Source organism: Ahaetulla prasina, chromosome 6, assembly GCF_028640845.1.
Source record: "Ahaetulla prasina isolate Xishuangbanna chromosome 6, ASM2864084v1, whole genome shotgun sequence".
In the NCBI taxonomy this organism is placed as follows: Eukaryota; Metazoa; Chordata; class Lepidosauria; order Squamata; family Colubridae; genus Ahaetulla; species Ahaetulla prasina.
The window spans coordinates 33,184,987-33,203,057 of record NC_080544.1 but is presented as its reverse complement, the minus strand read 5'-3'; the positions used below and the strand labels follow the sequence as shown (position 1 = coordinate 33,203,057).

Here is an 18,071-nt window from a genome sequence, read left to right as displayed (position 1 = left end):
AGAATTTGAGATGAGCTTCAATTAAAAATGGCAGGTCGCTTGTCATAAAAGTAACTGGAAAGTGTATTACAGCTAGCTTGCTAAAATATCATTAACAAAAGCAACAAAAAAAAGTATTATCTTTGTGTTTGTGCAGACAGATAAATCTAAACCGTAACATTTAAATAAAGACATTTGCTTCAATACAGCAAGCACATTCTCTTTCAAAATACAGTATATTAAAATGTTTTACAGTAGTGCTTTCTATCAACAGAACAAGAAGCAATGGGTGGAAACTGATCAAGGAAAGAAGCAACTTAGAACTAAGGAGAAATTTCCTGACAGTTAGAACAATTAATCAGTGGAACGACTTGCCTGCAGAAGTTGTGAATGCTCCAACACTGGAAATTTTTAAGAAAATGTTGGATAACCATCTGACTGAGATGGTGTAGGGTTTCCTGCCTGGGCAGGGGGTTGGACTAGAAGGCCTCCAAGGTCCCTTCCAACTCTGATGTTATGTTATGTTATGTTATGTTAACTCAGTATTATCTCCACATAATGTAGGGAATTATCTATACTTCTAAATAGAACTCGGTTTTTTAACTGAAGATGCCAATTATTTTGAGACTTTTCTACCTAAAAAGATTTAGCCTCTCCCCGAACTGTGGTACTTCCTAGCAGCAATGTACTGTGATTATGAGTCATAGCAACACTTAAATATCACTGGGCAAATGATGTGGTCATACAGCTTGTATCAATGGCCTCATGGCAAATGACACAAGTAGGTAAAGTCACCTCACGATCATGTCATCATGGTGCACAAGTCACTGACACCCTGTAGACCAGGAGTGTCAAACTTGCGTCATCACGGTGGCGTCTAGTGACATAGCGTGACTTTCCCCTCTTTGCTAAACCGGGCATGGGTGTGGCCAGCGCATGATGCATCCGACCCGCGGGCTGCGAGTTTGACACCCCTGCTATAGACCCTCCTGCAGTTGTCTCTTATTCAGAGTAAAGGACGTATTTTGAAATAAGCCTGAGCACATGTGCCACATTCACAAGCATCTAAAGTGAATAGGATACTGATGAAAAGGAACCTACTCCCCAACTATTTTTTTTTATTGCTTTTAATGGATAATTCCATTTCCTTTGTGTCGCTTTGTGGAAAATTATTGTAGAGTAAAAGGATTTTTGGTTCAGTGGCTAAATAAAAGCCACTTTTCATGTTTTAAAAGGAAATGCTCAGATTCTCTAACACTATATTAACATGTTGTGAATTTTGACAATAAGCATCTACAGTGTAGAGGTACAATGCACCTGTATTAGAAATGCAAATTTGTAGGCCACAAGGAGGTTAGATGTGCAATAAATATTTTAAGGCTTTTACTTTCACAGCTGAGAAGTCATATCTTGGACTTTTATGCTTCCCCCCACAACTCAATTGGAAAATCTCTTACTAATCACAGTTAAATTATATTACAAAAATGAAATAAGCTGGTTCTGAAAACTGGAAATTCACTGAATTGCTATTGAAAGGTTTTTTGTTTTTTTTTATTCAGAGCCTAAAACATTTGTTTTCATATGGTCCTTTTGTATAGCAAAAGGCAAAATCCCTGCTAGGTACAGCAGAAAATATTTTGGCGGATTTGGACAAAATGCTTCAGTCCGCTACAATATAATAAGAAATAGGAGATTGGAAATGTAACACAGATCAGTTGAAATTAACCTATGGAATATACATTTCTTCTAATGAGACAAGATAATTAGTCATTCCTCAGAAGAAAACCTGGAAACAGAAATTGTGCACATACTTAATTGTAAAATCAAGAATGCTTTTACAGTTGCATGGATGTTTAATTTTAACAATGCTCAGCCTGACAGAGTGCTGACATGAGAAAAAGACTAGATGCTTCCTATTAATATTGGGACAGTTAAGTCTCATTGCTGATGAATTAGCAATGTTTGCTCAGCAGTAGTGGAAGATCAATTAATTGCAAAAAATACCAGAAAAAATGATAAAGGCATTATGTAGGACTGATCTGTATTGATAAGATGACTTAGGAGCAGGTACATTTAGATTCACCCAAAAGCCCTGAAAATTTGAATTATGCATCCATTTCCTAGGGTTTGTGATAAAGTAGAAAGTAATGCCCTATGTATACTCTCCATGGGGAGACATACATATTTCTAAGTTCATAGTCATTTATTCCAGGAATATGGGAATTGCAGCTTTGGGTGTTATCCAGAATTATGGAAAAAACCCCACAAATCACATATATATCTTTTACCCCCTTGCTTGAAGGGAATATTCAAAGCCACTCTTAAGACACTGAATGCATTAAGAAATCTGTTGTCATTATATACATGTTAAACTGAAGACTGAAAGAGCTTTATGTACAAAGTTATGTAATCAGGTCCCTAACTAGATCCGACTTCTTCTGTGTTATGGCATGATTGATTCATTGGATAAATCAAAACTGGCTGGTTTAATATGTCTTCAAAGCCATCAATCATAGTTTACAACCCACATGGGTTCACAGCATAAGCTAAGCCAAAACCAAACAAGCTTTGTGATGACAAAGCACAATGGGTAAACCCAATCAGAATATATAAAATTCTGACTAAGATTCACAGAATGAGTTTCATGGGTCCAAAGTTTTGTATATGTAAAAGTAGTTTCAAAAGCAATGTATCAGCTGCTTTGAAAATAGAAGGGAACGGCAAAAATATTTTTTGGGTATGCCAAGGTATGTCACATTTAACTAGACAAAAAAAGAAAAAAAAAGAAAAGAAAAGAAAAGAAAAATCCTCTAGGCAAGAGCTGAAACTGGCATTTGGATCCAACCTATTGCATCTAACAAAAGAAGCACGTACAAATTATACTTTTTCAATGAGCTAAGAACAGTTAACAGATGATTTAACATTTAACTGAGAATTCTCTACATTCGTCAGAAAGTGCTGGCCCCAAGCATAACAAGCATTGCACAATATTGTAATCTACAGCTGATTACTCTGGACTAGAACCTTAGAACCAAGTCTATTAGCGTGGGATTTGACCTGGTACAAATAGCATGTTTTTCCTCTAGAAATAATGATCTACTTTACATGCTCTTACTTATAAGACCCCTGTACTACAAGGAAGGCATACAATATTCGAGATTAGTTTCCAAAACTCAGTAGTTTTCTAGAGTGAATTACTTCTTATGGTATGTAATTTACTATATAAAGAATGATGTTTATTAAAAATTGTACAAATCGTTAAATTTGACTGTTACCTTTGCTTTTAACTGCAAAAAAGTAATGGAAGACGAGAAAAAACAGTATACAATACATTGTGATTTCTGTAGTAATATCCATAGCACAACATTATTGAACAAGAAAGAATTCACATATAATACCTAAGGCAACCATTAATATTTTTGAACACTACTGTTATGAAAAAAAAACAAACGCAAACACCCTGAACAGCCAGTAGTTTTGGTCAAATAGCTTTGTAACCATTCAAATTTACTTGACAACCCATTTCATAACAACAGTAAGATTCCTGGTAAACCTAGACTGTGCCTATAATGCAATTAAACTGGCTCATGTACTGATGCATATTACTGAATATGTTTAAAGAATACAGAAGCAGATGCCATTCCAGTGGCTGTAGTCCAACACATTTAAGACCACCAATTTCAATCCACAACTTTCTAATATTATTACCAAATTTCAAAGGGAAAGCAACGATTAAAAATATAACCAACACTTTGAGAATAAAGTTTTCACAATAGTTTTTTTAGTTAAATTACAATAAAATTTAAAATATCTCTTCTTTCAAAAATTCTCATTTTACCTGCTGCACATATACCAATGTGCTATTATTCCAAATCAAAACTTTAAATAAGTTTTGTGTATTATTGAAAGGAGATCATTTGATATTGTACCAGTCAAGTTCAATTCAGTATGGATGTTTTCAACTTCTTTGATACAAAATCTGTTAAGATACTGCTAAATGATCACTGCATATTAATGAGTGAACTACATCAGATTCTATGAGAAGCTGAACAAGTAAAAGTAGTGGTAAAATAACCACTTTTCTGAAACATGTATTATATACAAAATATTTAAAGGTATAGTTTTTAACCTTTTATACAGTACTTTTAAACAACTTTTTCTTCAGTAAAACAGTACATATGGAAAAAAAACAATAATACCACAAGAGAAATAGAAGACAGCTATTTTTTCTAATGTAATCGGTGTTATGGAACCATTTAAGTTTTCTTATCAGGCAAAGCAAATATTCAAGAGATTCTGTTTCTTGACTATACATTTAATGATTTGGCTATAATTTACAGTCTTTTGATGCCACAAATATATCATGAATGTTGAAGTTGCAGAATGGCACTTGGTTTACTCTAACAGCAGGGACAAAGTACTTGATCAGCTGAAGAGAAGTCCATTTTCGCAGGTTGAAATTCGAGTGGTTTCCCCCCTCCCCCCCAATCCAGGCACATCCATTCATTGTGCAATCTGTCGATGGGTAAACAACATAGTGCAGGTTTAATCTCAGTAGAATCTGGCCCTTTGGTTTAACTGAAGTCAATTCTGGGTCGATACTGGAGTACCATGGGATAAGACTAAAACCACAATGAAAACAGAACAGAAACAATAATCGCAGGTAGAACATAAATAAACAAGCAGTGTAATGACTTAACAATTCAACAGAATTTAGTTAATAAGTTCTTCCTCATCAATGTTAAGTGGAATAAAATAATACAAGGGTAAGAGTTGTGTGAATTAAACTCTCATGTCCACCTGGCTCATCAATAAACCAATCAATATTCTCAAAATGAAAAATAAATTGGCCATGTTCTCAACAATCTGAATTCACTAGCACTTTTCTTCCTAAGCAATTCCTCATGATCTACAGAAGGATTGCTGGACAGGCTAAAGAAAGCAACCGCCCCCTATAAGGGTGGCGTGGAAGTTGTCCCTGAACCAATTGTTTTCAGTATTGAAGTCATTTTAATTCTCTCTATGGATACATTTTTTAAATTTATATTTATTTGTCAAGAACATATTGGGTAATAAGTATAAGCATGGATTGGATACATAAAATAGATACAAATAGAAGAAATGTTAGGACAGGGACAGTAGGCACGTTGGTGCTCTTATGCACGCCCCTTATAGACCTCTTAGGAATGGGGTGAGGTCAACAGTAGACAGTCTTAGGTTAAAATTTTGGGGGTTTTGGGATGAAACCACAGAGTCAGGTAGTGCATTCCAGGAATTGACCACTCTGTTGCTGAAGTCATATTTTCTGCAGTTGAGTTTGGTGCAGTTTACCTTGTATCTATTGTGTGCTTGTGTATTGTTGTGGTTGAAGCTGAAGTAGTCATTGACAAATAGGACATTGTAGCAGATAATTTTATAATCTACGCTTAGGTCATACCAAAAGTGACATTGTTTTAGGTTGTCTAAGCCCAGAATTTCAAGCCTGGTGGCATAAGGTATTTTGTTGCGAGCAGAGGAGTGGAGGACTCTTCTTGTGAAATCTTTCTGGACACATTCAATTGTATTAATGTCAGATATGTAATATGGGTTCCAGACAGATGAGCTGTATTCGAGAATTGGTCTAGTAAATGTTTTGTATGCTCTGGTTAGTAATGTGATATTACCAGAGAAGAAGATTAGATTTAGAACCTTAATGTCTTACATAGAGTACCATCATTAAATAGAAAGAAACTAGCAATTTAAAAAATGAAACAAAAGAATATATACAAGGTAGCTAAGAAGTGGTATCCAGGACTGTAAGAACCTACTGCTGCTAATAATTGTCCTCACAGTAACAGTATACTGGAACATTGAGGTTAGTGTTGTACTCGATTGCATTAAAAAAAAAAGTAATCTTCACCAGTTGTTCTGATTGGGCCTAATATTCATTTAAGGGTGCTCTCTTTAAAATTCCCAAGCAGACCATAATTCACCTGTTATACACTGTGATGATGCAAAGATAATGTCAGGAACCATCATGATACAAACCCCAGCCTTCCGTACTTGCCTCTCAGTATCAGACACAAGCATGTAAATTATGTGGCTATGTGACATTTCTTTGAATTACCTTTCCTTGCAGATGCCTATGATACAGCTGCAAATAGGATACATCCCAGAAAGCCAAGGAAATTTTTTAAAAATACCTTAGATTACAGTGTTTTTCAACCTTGGCCATTTGAAGATGTGTGGACTTCAACTCTTGCTGGCTGTGGAATTCTGGGAGTTGAAGTCCACACATCTTCAAGGGGCCAAGATTGAAAAACAGTGCCGTAGAAAATTAATTCCTGAACAGTGTTTGTTAACCATGTACTGGGGCCTGATTTTTTTCATCCTAATGTCAGGATGAAAACTTGTGCAACCTGTTGCTAAAGTCCAATTCACACCATCTCCAGTAACTGTTGACAATGTTGAGGGATGATGAGAAATGTTCTGTAACAACATTTGCATAGTCATACCTCCCTTATGAAAATCTCCCACTCTTTAGAGATATAATCTGAAAATACGGGAACATGACAATGCAATGATATGCATTTTCCCCAAAGCAACTGTCCATTTACATGAATTATGGCTGTACTTCCTGCACCTAACTGCAAAGGTCTCTATTATTTTCTCTACTAGAAAATATTTACACGACTAACTCAATGGCAATGTGTAACAGATCTTGCTCAAACAAATTTATTCTAATGCTGGATATAACACTGTATTTTACAGTCTCACCATAAAGAGTTCATAATGTTTTTTCAATTTCTCCCATGGAAGGATGATTTACTATATATATACCTGGTTATATAAAATAGGGGAGCAAAGTAAAAGGGAGCTCTGTAACGGAAGGGCAGCATAACTATGAATGCTTAAGATTGGGAGCCCATTATGACAAATGGCATTGTGGACTAGCTCTCCTTCTTTGAAAATACGGTTGCTGTATAAAACACAATATTTTTGCAGTATAATTCTAATATTTTATAAAAATAACTTTCAAATCCTAAGCTTCTTATCCCCTGAAGCCCCAATCTATGAAACCAAATATTCGTAACACCCAATCATTCAGCTAAGATAGTGTAGCCATCAAGGTTACACTATGGCTAAGCCATAATGGTTACACTAATTTTCTATAATATTCATTTCCCAAAATATCTATAGTACTAGTCATGAATCCTAATGTCCATGACACAAATTTTCAGAGATTATTCTATTGCTGCATTATGATGTCTTGATAATACAAATGGAGTTACATAGAATATTGCTAAAGTTAGCAAAGCTTCAAAGAAGGCAATACTTGAAAGCATTAAGCCTGATTAGTTTACAAAAAATAAGACTGTCAACTTGCAATTAAACATAATTTTACCTGGGTTAATATCCATGCACATGGTATCCTATCATACCTTACTGTAAGGCTACAATTAATCAACAGCATAAAAAATCTGAACTAAATTATTGAAATATTACAACATACTTATCTTTATTTCAAACTGATTTACGAAATTGGTTTTATAATTTGGGAGCCCATGAAGAGCCTATAGCATTCTACACAAAATATAAATTAATGAATATAGCTTGCCCCATGCAATTTTTAAAAAAAAATCTAGGTAAACATTCAGACAAAAAACCCAAGGCTTCAATCTTTATAATTAAATTTAGCCTAGAGAACTTAGTCCAAAAGAAAATGAAAGACACATTCAGCTCCCATCTAAACTGAATTTCAAAGGATAATGTCTTAATGACTACAATGTGTACAGTCGGGGAGTGCCTCTTACCTGATAAAAAGAGCCATCCTGTGAGCAGACTTGTGATGAGGAGCAGTTCTGACACCGAAACTGCGAAGGAGATGATTTTCTGATCAGATAAGAGGCATCCACAACTGAACACTGATCATCAGTCATTTAAAAATAGTTGCATATTCAAGAATGTAATTTTCTGACCCGTAAGAGATGAGCTATATGGCTGCCAGAATTTTTTAAAAAAATTTTATAACTTTAATTATACATATAACATTAGTTATAATGTTTAAGAATCTATAACATTATGTATGTATGTATGTATGAAATTATACACACACACACCCATCTCTCCAATGTGCTGCTTTCGTGTTCTCCCAATTCTGACTACAAAAAAACCCATGGATGCTCTAAAAAACAATAATTTTCAAGATATAATTGGAGGCAGATGGCAGGGTGGATATTGGAAATCTCACTTGAATTAAAGTATCCCTGACTTATATGAATGCTTTAAGGCAGCAAGGTGTCATTAAAAAACACAACACAATAAAAGTAAGAACAGCAGTGAGGAAAGGGAGACATTAAGAGGTTAGCAATAAGATTTGCAAAAAAAAAATGAATCTCTATATTGCCAGGAATTTTGCAGGCAAAAACTATGCAAACAAATTTAATTAACATTAACATTAATTACACCAATTGTGAATTCAGTAAAAGAATAGGTCTCATAAAAATGGTAATCGTCTAGTTTTAGTTAATGATAACAATTGTTAAAATGCCGAATCATTCAACAATTACAATATGACACTAATGGCTTCTTTAACCATGCTATGTCAGGCATGATGGTTGCAATTAACTTTCACATATATACCATGTTACTAAACCATACCATAATGGCATAGCAGGTTAGAAGTCATGCACTTTAACTATTGGAAATCAACAGTGTATATTAAAATATTTTAACAATTTTCCACTGGTCTTGGAGGAACTATCAAATGATAAAACTAAAAACTAACAAAATTAAACTATTGGTCAGCTAGACTGGCATTGCCTCTTCTATCAACTCTCCTGAATCTCAAACAGAGTTGGTCCACTACTTGCTCTATGATCTTTAATTGGAGATGTCACTAAGATCAATGCCCTTCTTCTAAATCATTTTATATTTATATTAAACCTGCTATGAATGTTATATACTTTATCCATCTTTTTAAAGTCAAGATTTTCCTGACTTCAGATTACAGAGGCATGACAAATCCTAGCCTTGTCTGGCCTAGAGATCTCTGAATTTGGTGGAATTTTAGTTATGTATCAGCCAACCTGCCTTTATGAAAATAGGCTAAGTTGTTTGACAAGCCCTCTTTCTTCATAATTCTCCTCACCCTAGGACAATTCTGGCAATTACTGACTTCATTTCTTCTATTTATCTGAACTGTTGCCTGCTGATAACAGTAAATCTAATGGGAATATCAGCAATAACCAGAAACAGACTGCAAAAAAACCACAAAGTGTTTGGCCAGTTTTGTGCTTTTGAGTAGTCTGTTTCTGGTTATTGCTGATATTCCTGTTAGATTTTCCTTTTTCCTGAATAATTTCCCTGGATAATTCTCTGAATCAATCTAGATGCTTTTGAATCAGGGCCTAAATGACCCCAATATATCTGCTATACTATTTTATTTGTTTTTTGCACACCTTACTACCTTATGGGCACTCTTTCAATGAATTCTAGCAGCGGACTCACAAACAGGTAAGGATTTATTTTGCTTGTTAGCAAGAATTCATTCCACGTGCCCATACTGCTTAGAAAGGGCTATTTAAATAGCAATATTGAAGATGGAGGGAAGTTGAAGTAAGTTGGCCTAACCCTTAAATAGCAATTTATCTCCTTTAAATCCCAGGCGACACTCCTGCTTCACAAGGAGGACAAGTAGAAGAAGGAGATCATCATTTGTTACAAGATATACTTTGTTAAGTGCAAATACTTTAAAAAATGGCAGGAAGCCTTATGTTTTAAATGTAGCAGTGCCAAGTTACAGCAAGGTGAGGAGGACAGTGTATGAGAAACTGGAGAAGTTCCAAGGGACTGAAGGAGGAACTGGAGAGGATATGGAAAAGTAAAGGCCAAAGTGGTCCCAGTGGTGGAAGAAGAACTCAGAGCTGTGATCTCTAGGGCTCCAGCAGAACCTAGTACCATCAGAGCTCTGTGTTCAGAAGACTGTGGTGCTAGAAGTGACCCAAGATTGAGGGAGACACAGTCTCTGTCTGTCTCATTCTCCTTCTCACACACACATACACAAACACACACACACAAAAGCATTTTAAGAGCCATGGTGGCACAGTGATTAGAATGTAGTACTTCAGGGCTAACTCACTGCTCACTCCAGGAGTTCGAGTCTCACCGGGTCAAGGTTGACTCAGCCTTCTATCCTTCCAAGGTCAGTAAAATGAGGACCCAGATTGTTGGGGGCAATATAATGACTCTATAAACTGCTTAGAGAGGGCTGTAAAGCACTATAAAGCAGTGTATATAAGTCTATTGCTATTGCTATTTAAAAGGAATATAATTAATATAATACATAGCTAAAAGCCCTATAATTAATATATTCATATATAAACTAAAAGCCTAATAATAAAAACTTATTTCATTTACATTTTCGCCTCGTAGTCTCCATCTTGTCATGTAGATGAATTCCATAGTATGATCCTTCCCCATGATTTCCCCATTGCATAGTACATCCAGCTTTAAAACAAAAAACAGTTACTTGAAGAAGTATTATAAAAACATTTTTAGAGCTATGTTCATCTTTCCTAAAAGAGAATCATTAATATATAAGAGGAACAAGATATTAGAAGCCTACCACAGCTTGATTATTCTTATGCAAGGTAGATATTTAATGAGCAAGAAAAATGCAGACAAAATGACTTTTAGCTACTTACATAGATTTTAATTATTATTCCCAAATACAAACTGTATTTTCCATCTAAACAAGCTGCTTAAAATAAAGTGTTTAAAACATAGGACATCCATTACAGCTGTTAAATACATTTGCCTGGTCCCGTCCCCCCCAATATTTATTTTGGGATTCATTTGGTCTTTATATTAAATCATTGGATGTTTTTAAATAGATAGAAGAGTTATACACTTGTATTTTTTATGGCAAGATGAATATGCAAATTAGGAAATTATCTTGTGCTGTTTTATATGCAGTATATCTTCTGCATGAGGAAAGGAGAAAAACTAAAGTCTTATTTGGCATAAGAAAATTTTAAAAAATGATGTTACACTATTTTAGCCATCCAGTTCAGCACTGTAGCAATAATTTTCCAGGGTTCAAGCAGGGCCTTTAAAATAACCTGCAAAATTATTTTTAAGCATTTTTTCAAGGACAAAATCTAAGGTCATTAGCATACAAAGCATATATACTAAAGTAAATTGTGATCCAAGTAATACAGTCATAAATATTGATATACATACAACGTTAGAAAATTGCTTTACGCATTTAATTGTTTTAAAATAAATCTACATCTAATTTCAGAGTTACATGCCTTATAGTATGATTTTGTATTCTGTTTGGATTGTAATATACTACACAATATTTCAGATGAAAAGTTTTCAGATGGAAACCATTTATAAAATGTTCTCCTAATAGTCTACTCTTTTTCTTTCTTGGTGATTGACCATCTTCAATAAAATAGAGACTTTAAATTGGATTATGAGATTTAAAAGTGCAATTGAATGCCAGTTTATATTGGAATAGGACTCATGAACACTTCACTAAAGTCACTAAAGGAAAAATATTGTTAATGTACTATATGACTTTCCATATTTGCAATGCAAGGAAAAATGGTTTAGGTAGTTAAAGTTGTGATCCTTTAAATTCACTTAGTCAAAGGACAGGGTCTACTACTTTGGGTGAGAGAACATCATACCTCATAAGAACTTGGAAGCTTTAATTTTAAACTTAGAAATTTCTTGATGGTTCCTACAGTTACTCGTGTAGAACACCGGATGAATTTCTTCATCAACCCCTAAAGAAAAAGATACAAAAACTGAAAACTTAGATATTAAAATCTCAATTGCTTGCACTCCAAATACTATCTACCTAATCTGATAACCTATCAAATTTTATTTATTTATTTATATATATCCTGTCCTTATTATTTTTTTTACAAACATCTCAAGACTGTGACGTATCCAACATACCTTCCTTCCTCCACTTATTTTCCCCACAACAAAGCTGTGAGTGAGGTATGTCGGGCTGAAAGAGGATGACTGGCCCACCACCAGCCAATTTTCATGGCTAAAGCAGGACTAGAACTCATGGTCTCCCAGTTTCTAGCCTGATGCCTTAACCATTAGACTAAACTGGCTTGAATTCTAACCAATGCTAGAATATATTATATCTTCTGTGACATGCAAGAATGATTTTATACAAATTAAATTTACTGAATGTAATGACTTCTTTGATGCATTATTAATTAATTAATTTCTAATAAAAACTGTTTAATATTTGTTATATGACAAAATATACATCCCATTAATCTCTTAAGTAACAGAAAAATCAGTTGGGAGCAAGATACTGATTCTTCCTCTGTTAATCAAAGATATTTTTCTTTTAATCCAGAGGCGCGGAATTTGAGGTCCTGCAAATATTATTGTATTATAATGTTCAACAGCACCGTAGAATCAGAGTTTCTTAACTTTTCATTACATTTAGAACTTTAAAATTAGCTCACTTAGACAGTGGAATGAAGACCCAGGTAGGGTAACTGCAGAAAAAAATAAGAAATTAGTTCGGATTTCCTTGAATTATAGAAAATCACCTTTCAAGTAACAAATCTTACTTGTTTCTATCATACCGATTTACTCTGCATCATTCTACTAATTAATACTGTATAAAGAGTTGTCCCAAAGTTGCTTTTTCAGGATGGCTCAATTCTCATCCAAGAAGCTTCTTCAGTTGAGAAGCGAAATGTCTTCAAAGAAAAACCAGAAAGTCCAGTTGCCTCTTGAAAAAGCACCTTTGAGACAACCATGACCTGGATGACTGAGAATCTCCATAGACATATTTAAAGAGTTCAAAACTCACTTTTACTATATTATCACCAGACTGCCCATTGTTACGTAAACAATCCAGACAAATAGCAATCTGTGGGTCACTCCTGTGATAATCTTTGTCTTCTTGGTTTTCATCTCCATTTTCACCATCTTTAGGATTTTCAGAATTTGCATTTTCTTCTGAAACCAAAAAAGTGCACAGATAGCAATGTAGAAAGTAACAAGCTAAGATTGCAATCTAGGTCAAGTTTTCTTGAAACCAATTTCATGTATCTCATTGAAGCAGTGCCAAGAGAGTTCCATTCTGTCTGGAGCAGCTGTTTTCTATTCCTCTTGCTGTGTACCTTCTACAAGAAACTTCTCCGGTTAAAAAAAGTGGGAGAAGGTCTCATCAATAAGCAGAGAAATTCTACTTTTGCTTTTCAAACTTAGGCGAGGCAGAAAATGTTCTGAAGAAGTACTTGAAATCAGTAATGCAGTTTATGACATCTAATTATTTAAAGTTTAAGTTATATAAAATAGAGGCACTGATGATGGATGGCTAATTCCTTCAGTGAGATGTACATATTTGCATTTATTAACAAATTCAAGTGAAAAATAAGACTACAGTTTCTGACATTTTAATAAGTTGGAAGTTAAAACGTTACATTGTGAAATAAATGTAAATACCTCCTCCATTTTCTATAGGTTTGTTTTTCTTCCAGAATTCAGCTTCACGGTGCAATTCTTCTAGTTTTCAGTAACAAAAAACAAATTTGTAATTCAAATTAATAATGCAACAGGATTACCAAGAGAAATAATCTTGTTAAGAGGAGCAAAAACATACCTTCTCGAAGTCCTGGAACCAGCTTAAATATAATTTCTTCTAAAGTATTATCCAGCCTGGAAAAGAAAAAAAAAATCAATAACTCAAAATACTTAATATGTATATATTCATATGTTAACATACATTACAGGCATACATTACAGAACTTCAATGGGAAATAACAAAGCTATTCTAAATCTATTTTCAATTTCTTTTTGAGCAAATGTTCTGAGAATGATTACAAACTCCATGGCTATTCTGTAGGGAAGAAATGTACTCCATAAGATAGCAATATTTGTAATTTGATTTTTGGTTTCCATAAAGCTAATGGGGCTCTATTGTTTGCTCTGTAATTTTGAACGGCAACAATCTTAAATTAATTCTAAGTTAATCCTTGCTCTTTTGAGGACTATGATATTGATCTGCAAGATACTATTTTGTTCCAGAATCAGAAAGAACTCAAATATTCTACTACATATACACATGCATAAAGAGAGTAGTCTACATATACACATGCATAAAGACCCCATCCAGAAACATATCTGTCTTGTTATCTTAGAACAATAGACTTGCTTTAACGTATTGTCAGAATCTGAAGCCCATGAAATTGTTTGAATTGCCGTTTATTATAATGGCACTAAATTGCATCCACAGTTGGGTAATGATATTAGCTGTTTATAAATATGCTTCATATGCTTAAATATGCTTAGAAGTACGATGAGGAGACATCTGGGTGTATATTGTAATTTTTGATCCACAACTATTTAAATTAATGCCAAGAGTATCTATATTCTTAAAATTACTGAAGAACAAATGGGGATCAAAATGTAAAAATAGGATACAGAGTACATGCTAGCTGTGTACAGAACAAGTTTATAAATGAATTCATAAACAAGTTTTTAATGAATGAATCCCTGATTCAAGCCATCAGTTTACACTCTAACACTTCTTTCCTTGTTGAGCTACTGCCATCACCTTGAACTAGAAAAATAAGAAGATATCAAGAGATTTAAAATACGAAGATACAGAGATTTTGAGAAGATATTCATATATCTGACTCCATGACTATTTCTCATAGATAGCCATGCATAACACAAGTTATTAATTTTTCTCAGGCAGAGAGAAAACAGTAATAGTAGGATATGAATATATAAACAAAGGAAAAGATCAGGTGGTGTGATGCTTTGATGCAGCATATAATTGCAAAGCCAAGTATATAATTTTATATGTAATTTTTCCATGTTTAATACTTATATTTTCTGAATAAAATTATACACGTGCACATGCTCACAAACACACACACAAAATTCCTTGAATCTTAGACTAGCATAATTCTTCAACAAGAAAACATTCATTTGTATTTTTGGAAATCCATAAGATCTCAAAAGATACAATTCTTAGTTTAATTAAAAATTAGCTACAATTATAGATACAGAAGTAAATCTATCTATCTATCTATCTATCTATCTATCTATCTATCTATCTATCTATCTATCTATCTATCTATCTATCTATCTATCTATCTATCTTTATTCCTGGAACTCAACTGGGTGAAATTGGAAGGTATAGGACAACAATTATTGAATCAAGATAATTCAAATGGATTAATTTACAGAATGCTGTGACCCATAACTTGTGGGAATGAAATTGTGGCCACTTCAGCTCCACCACTCCTTCTGACTACACTTCCCAGAAACCTGTAGGGAAGATGGGAGGGCTGTATGCCCATCCTTTCCTGCCTCCTTCTGGCTCCTGCACTCATTCAGCTAGCAGAAATGAGGCACAAGTTGTCTAGTAAAGCTTTAACGCATTAATGTGTTTCCAACTGGTTTCATACTAAGTGTTCCCTCGCATTGTGTTTGCTATTTTGGGAGATTAAATTGTTTTTCTAAAAAACAAACATCACTTTTTTTCTTTAACCCCTTAACCAAGGAAAAACACAGAGCAGCAGTCATTACCATGTTATTGTAGTTTCCCATCATTCCACATCACTATCTACTCTTTTCCTAGAAACGTCATTCTTTTCCATAATGAGCATGTTGTTTAGAACCTTTGTATGTGTTGTCCATGATGCTTCCTACCACTAAGTTTTGTTTGCCTAAAAAATGATTATATGTCTTGTTGTAGGTGTTATAGTCCCCTGTCAAGTGAACCATATTTCTGGGGAACCCTGCAGTATAAGTGTTTGTCAGTCACTTGTTTAGTAGATTGCTAGAGAGTGTAGGAAGGTATTTGCTTTCCTGCTGCTCATGACATTTGGAAATCTGAAACATGGTGGATGGGAAGAAAGGGAAAATCTTTTATTATATGTGCTGATACCCAGTAATGTTTAAGCTCATATAAAGAAAATAAGCCACCAAAAAACTAGAGAGGTGGGAAGTAGCTTCAGAGTTGAACAAGAAGAGAAGATGAAAAAGTTAAGTACATATCATATTATGGAACCGTATCTTACTATAGTTGCAAAGCAAATGTGCAAAAATATTTAGATGCTATAAAGAAAGGAATTTTTCCAGTATAATTTAAAATTGGTTGGCAATATAAAATTGGTTGACAACCTGGGAAATTAATGATTTGTGACCTATAAAACTGAAACTGATTTGACTGAAATAAGGGAGATCCTTTTGTAATATTTGAAACTAATTTAAAATGTGTCTTGTAATCTTTAATTATAAAGATTGAATGACTAACATTTTGTTAAAGTGACAAGAACAATTCTATTATTCTCAATTATCTAACATGTTGGTAATTTGGAATTCCAGCACTAGATATATATATTTTCTTATACCGTTTCATAACACTGTTGATGAACTGTTTTCCTTTGAAATAATTTATTAAATTTGTTAAATAACCCCTTACCGTAACATTTCTAATGGATTGGTCTCATGTACTTGATTGCCACATCTTGGGCAATCATTGCTGTCTTCAAAGTGTTGCACAATACAACTCTTGCAGACTGCAAAATCAGATAAGATGTGTTTTAGGAAAATATGTAAATAATAACTGCAAACTACTGATTTTTTCAAGGAAGTCTAATATCCCAAGATCTACTAGAAATATATCCTGACTTTCCACATGTTATTTGACAACCCAAATACTTGAGCTTGGAGATTTAAGACCATTCTGGCAATGAAGTTTTAAAGTATTGAAGATTGTCAAATCAAGTTATGAAAGAATTATGCCCGATTTAGCACTGTACAGTTTATGTGATTATTATGTCTATTTTTATAGAGTTAAATATTGTATCTCATGCTTTCATCTAATATCCTTGGAGGAGAAGGAGGTACTCTGAACACCTGTATATCTTACAATGGCTGTTGTTAATATGTGAGGGAGAGATATTTTTCTAAATACTTGCAAATGTACTTTTCATTTACCGTATGTCTCCCACATTCCATTTTCTGCTGAAAGCACTCTGATTCCTGGAACATCTGGATCCAGGCTCTATGTCTCTTGCTGTCATATATGTTTATTCTCCTGGTTAAAGTACCAGGCTAAAAACCAGGTATGAAAGCCATGACAGCCAGCTGTGGTGATTTTGGGCCAACCTCTCAGCCCAATCCACCCCACAGCACTGTTGTGTGGGGAAAATAAGAAAAGGAAGCAGCATTATGTATGTTCACTGCTTTGAGTTACTTATAAAGTAATAAAGATGGGGTAAAACTATAATAAACAACAAAACAAACAAATAAATGTAGGATAAAAATAAATTAATTAATATGGTCCTACTGTTAAAATTCCCTTCGGGGTTTCCAACTCCTTACTATTAATTAATAATTCAAACATATCTTGTATGTGACAGACAATGTATACCGAAATATGTTCTACTACAGGGGTCTCCAACTTTATCAACTTTAAGCCTGGCGGACTTCAATTCCCAGAATTCCCCAGCCAGCTTTGCTGGGAGTTGAAGTTCTCCAGGCTTAAAGTTGACAAAGTCGGAGACCCCTGTTCTAGTAAATATTAAACATCAATGGCTTCTAAACCATGAGCCTTAATCTAACAACTGCAAAAGCATTAATTAATTAATGAGCATTAATTAAAATAGGGGGGAACAGGATGCCTCACAAATCCCTACTTACAAGTATGGAGGCACTCGGTGACGGTAGTTGGCTTGATCAAATACCCTTTACAGATGCAGCAGGTGATATAGGGGTTGAAATCTTTCACAGAGTGCTTTCTCTGAGTAGCCATTTGCGGTTCTAGCAGGCAGAATAAAGTGATCAGACTTGAGGCGTGGATTTGGAAGGCAAAAGATTTGGGATCACTGGAACTGAGGTGCTGCTGGCTGCAGCTGGGTGTCTCCCAGCATTGGAGCAGGATCTGGATTCTCAAGAGGTGACAATGCTAAACCCCATTTTCTTCTTAGAGTTAGACATCTTTCAGTCCTGTAACAAACAAGCCAAGGAAACAAATAAATTCCAGGAAATGAGAGACACATACCAGGGAGGAATTGGTTATGCTTCCCCCCCACCCCTTCCCC

General features: G+C 34.5%; 1 protein-coding gene across 6 annotated transcripts in view; it reads right to left on the bottom strand.

Annotated features, from left to right (window-relative positions):
- Positions 1-546: 546 nt before the first annotated feature.
- Positions 547-18,071, bottom strand: part of PCGF5 (polycomb group ring finger 5) — a 39,406-nt gene continuing 21,881 nt past the window's right edge. For 4 of the 6 annotated variants that reach the window (XM_058189499.1, XM_058189497.1, XM_058189498.1 and 1 more), the window contains exons 2-10: positions 17,671-17,976; positions 16,448-16,544; positions 13,613-13,668; positions 13,456-13,515; positions 12,818-12,966; positions 11,658-11,756; positions 10,378-10,467; positions 7,773-7,832; positions 547-4,601 (exon numbers count right to left, since the gene is read on the bottom strand). In XM_058189499.1, coding sequence (XP_058045482.1) covers positions 4,554-4,601; positions 7,773-7,832; positions 10,378-10,467; positions 11,658-11,756; positions 12,818-12,966; positions 13,456-13,515; positions 13,613-13,668; positions 16,448-16,544; positions 17,671-17,782 — 771 coding nt within the window. In that variant the 5' untranslated portion in view covers positions 17,783-17,976 and the 3' untranslated portion in view covers positions 547-4,553. The remainder of the gene's footprint in view (positions 4,602-7,772; positions 7,833-10,377; positions 10,468-11,657; positions 11,757-12,817; positions 12,967-13,455; positions 13,516-13,612; positions 13,669-16,447; positions 16,545-17,670; positions 17,977-18,071) is intronic. The other 2 variants (XM_058189501.1, XM_058189502.1) reach the window with 2 other exon arrangements.